General features: G+C 43.8%; 1 protein-coding gene across 1 annotated transcript; it reads right to left on the bottom strand.

The window, feature by feature from the left end:
- Positions 1–335: 335 nt before the first annotated feature.
- LOC139839216 (F-box protein At3g07870-like) lies at positions 336–1,604 on the bottom strand. Its single transcript, XM_071829267.1, has one exon. It carries the CDS (start codon positions 1,602–1,604, stop codon positions 336–338), a length of 1,269 nt encoding a protein of 422 aa, XP_071685368.1.
- Between the last annotated feature and the right edge of the window lie 1,767 nt (positions 1,605–3,371).

The following is a 3,371-nucleotide window of genomic DNA, read 5'->3' as shown; positions in this document are numbered from 1 at the left end:
TTTCACTTGTGCATGGTGTTACATATTTTCTAAGTGTCTACCCATTGGGCTATATATATGTCGAAATGCAGGATATACTCGAATGAAATATTGACATTCTAACACCAAAACTGAGACAACGTACAGTTATGATTGAAAACTTCCCCATGTTAGTATGTTACCATGTAACCCCTATTCTGAAAATGTGATTAAAGGTAAAATCCTGATTGTGTGGAATATGCCATTTTGGCAAGGAGTATAGAACCGGTTCTTCTAATCTCTACTTCACAAAAACACACTACAAATGAAAAAAAAAATACATAGATCAGCCAGAATAATCACTACGTTGAAGTACCTTAGAGGCTATGAAAAAGATTTGGTTGTCCAGCATGGGTACAGCCACGTTTGGGGAAAAAGTCAGGCTTGACAAGGCTTTCTTTGAACCAATGACCAATAATCATGGTTGAATCCGTTGTTTCCCAATGGAATTCCTCCAGCAAGTTGCCAGTGTTGTCACAATGAAAAATGAAAAGTTCGTAGTCACCATAGGCGAGCATATATCCCTCTTGGGTCAAAGCCAAGTGCAAACTATAATTGTCAGAACAGATCTCCACTGGAAATTTAACCTCGTACTTGAACGCCCATACCTCTCTCTCATAGTCTTCCAACACCCAGATTTTAGCAATTGTGTAGCCATTGTCAAAGCAACTGAAACCCATCAAACCTTCAATGTCGCACAAGCAGAAGCTAGTAGCAACAGCGGGGCGGCGCATGAACCTGAATGACTCAACCAATGTGTTAAAAACAACTATGCCGGCGTCGTTCTGAATCCAGTCGGGGTCCCAGTGAAGGCAGTTGTTCAACACGATGGGTGGGGCCAAATCATCTGGTCTCCATTCGTGCCATTCAATCATAACTTTCTTCATGTCAGGGGAGGCTGAAGTAACTCCGATGCACCTCGACGAGCTGCCAAGCGGCACAGTGAAGATGTAGTAGGCAACATCAAGGTGCAGGTCCGTGTAACTCGTGTTCCGGTAAAGGACGCGGTACTCCCCGGACGGATGGTGCATGTACATCGCCTTGATGTGGATGTCTTCATCGGTGAGGCCTGGCACCGGAGCACACTGACGCGTGGCCGGGTTGCAGATGTAGAAGCTGCCGTCGTAGAGGGAGAGGAGAAGTAGGCCGTCGCATGAGGCGTGAAGCGTGAAGACGCCGTGGTCGTCAAACCCTAAGACTGGCTGGCTGCGCTCCAAGATTGGCAAGATGCTCTCGGTACTACTACTGTCAGTGAGCGTGAGTAGGAGGCGCGACGGTTGGCGTCGGTGGTGGCCGAGGAGGAAATCGGCGGTGGAGGTGAGACTGCGCCAGGAACGGCAGACCGCGCCGCAGCGGATTATATCCTTGGCTCCAAGCCGGACGAAGATCTCCCACACTAGGATCTCGTCAGGAAGGCCGGCGGAGGCCGCAGCGATGCGGCGGCTGCGCGCTCGGGTGGTTACTCCTGGCGCGGATATACTGTCGTGGGCGGCGGATGTAGGGTTTTCGGGTAGGAGGGACACGACAAGGTACTCCCGTTGCGGCCGCGGTGCCGGCCGCGGCGGGAAGCTCATCAGCCACCGCATCGTAATTGGCAATGCCTTGCCGGCCACCAGCAACCGCAGCGCCCTGGGTCACGCGATCGAGCCCGGGATTATGGCCTTCGATTGGATGATGTCAGCCTTTCTTTCTGTTATTCGATCTCACGGATGCATGCGCGGCTGCCGTAATTGTGAGATGGATGCTTCAGCTAGGGTATGCGCGATCCAGTTCAATTAAAAAGGTGTTGTGCGATGAAACGGGGACCGAACGATGCGCCGTCCTGGCTTGTCGCCTTGTAGGGCAAGATATGTGCCGATACGGGTGTATGTTTGGTACTTCCATCTCGGTTTAATAGGTGCGCACGTAGTTTAAGATAAAATTTAACTATTAATTTAGTTAATAAAATATAAAAATTATGTGTCTACGGAATCTATATATACCATTAGATTCGTATTCAAAAAAGATTAATAATAATATAACTTTTTTAAAATATATTTTATATTTAATTAATCAGAATAATGATCAAACTAATTTTTTATACAACGTGCGCGTCTGTTAAATCGAGACGGAGAAAGTAATGTAATTATACACTTTGTAGTGCATGCGCAGTGGGGTGACGTCAGCCTTTCTTTCTGTTGTCATGTCGAATTTCATTTGGTTGGAGGAGAGAAAATGGACAAAGAGAATGTTGCCTTTTTTTTTTGCTAAGGGATGATCTCTTCTGTAATAAGAGAAGGTTGTTATTTCCATTGAACCATTTGGCTTTCCTTAGCAACACAATTTCCTACAAAATTAAATTAATTCTTATTTATTATTAGAAACGGCAATAAAAGATAATATATTGTACCACTTGTATGTATTATCTTATCTAGATGATATGAACAACTAAGAGAAGGTATGCCTTCCCTGCTATTAACCTCGCCCGATAGTTCACTATGTTTGTAGTCCTGCATCGTTGATAAGAATCTTTCGTTTCAAATCTTGCCATGGAACTTTCCCGGGAGACCAAGCAGGTTTTTTTTTCTCCATCAAGTTTTTTTTACCAGAGAGCACCGTAATTGATGGTTAGTTGGTTCCAAGATTATTCAAACGAATTTTAAATTGTTATATTTTTTTGCACCAAAAAAAATATTACACCATCCGTTCATAAGACGATGCATGTCTTAGAATTTTCTAACTTGAATATATCTACACACTAAATAATGTCTACAAGTATCTAAATTTAGATAATTTTAAGACATCTTTTTTAAGAGTTTTTCTACGCCATTTCTTCATGCTCTGGTATTCACCAGGTGATTTGTGCAGTTACAATGCCAGACACTACACCATACTTCAGTTTTGATTCAAAAGACTCTCAGGCCACACCCTTCCACTCATGCCTTGACAACTGTGCCATAGACTCACTAAGAGCATCTCTTACCGAACTTCTAAATTATAGAGGAGAAAACGGTGCACTGTTCACAGAGGACTAAAGGAAAAGAAAAAACGACCCGAAACAACCAAGATAGAAAAGACGAAAAAAGATTACTAAGAGACATGAGTAAGGGGCGACCCTTGCTGGATAACGACCATTGGTTAGCTTCATATTTGATCTGATCAAGAAGCACATTGATTGGCTTGCAATTCTTCTCAAACACCATTGCATTTTTTCTCGCCAAATCGATCAGGTAACCAACATTACCAAGGATCTCAATCCACCGCTAAATTGACATGCACTGGTCACTACTGTTGTCACTTTGCCAATTCTTTTTTGTTTATTAGTTTGAGAGTAGCTTATCACGTGTACCACGCGATCACTTTGCCGATTCTTC

Source organism: Lolium perenne, chromosome 4, assembly GCF_019359855.2.
Source record: "Lolium perenne isolate Kyuss_39 chromosome 4, Kyuss_2.0, whole genome shotgun sequence".
Taxonomy (NCBI): Eukaryota; Viridiplantae; Streptophyta; class Magnoliopsida; order Poales; family Poaceae; genus Lolium; species Lolium perenne.
Note: the sequence above shows the minus strand (reverse complement) of the source record. Positions and strands in the feature narration are given on the sequence as shown.

Bases quoted from the DNA above. Each gene is read 5' to 3' on its own strand.
- LOC139839216 (XM_071829267.1), bottom strand. From the start codon at position 1,604: ATGCGGTGGCTGATGAGCTTCCCGCCGCGGCCGGCACCGCGGCCGCAA.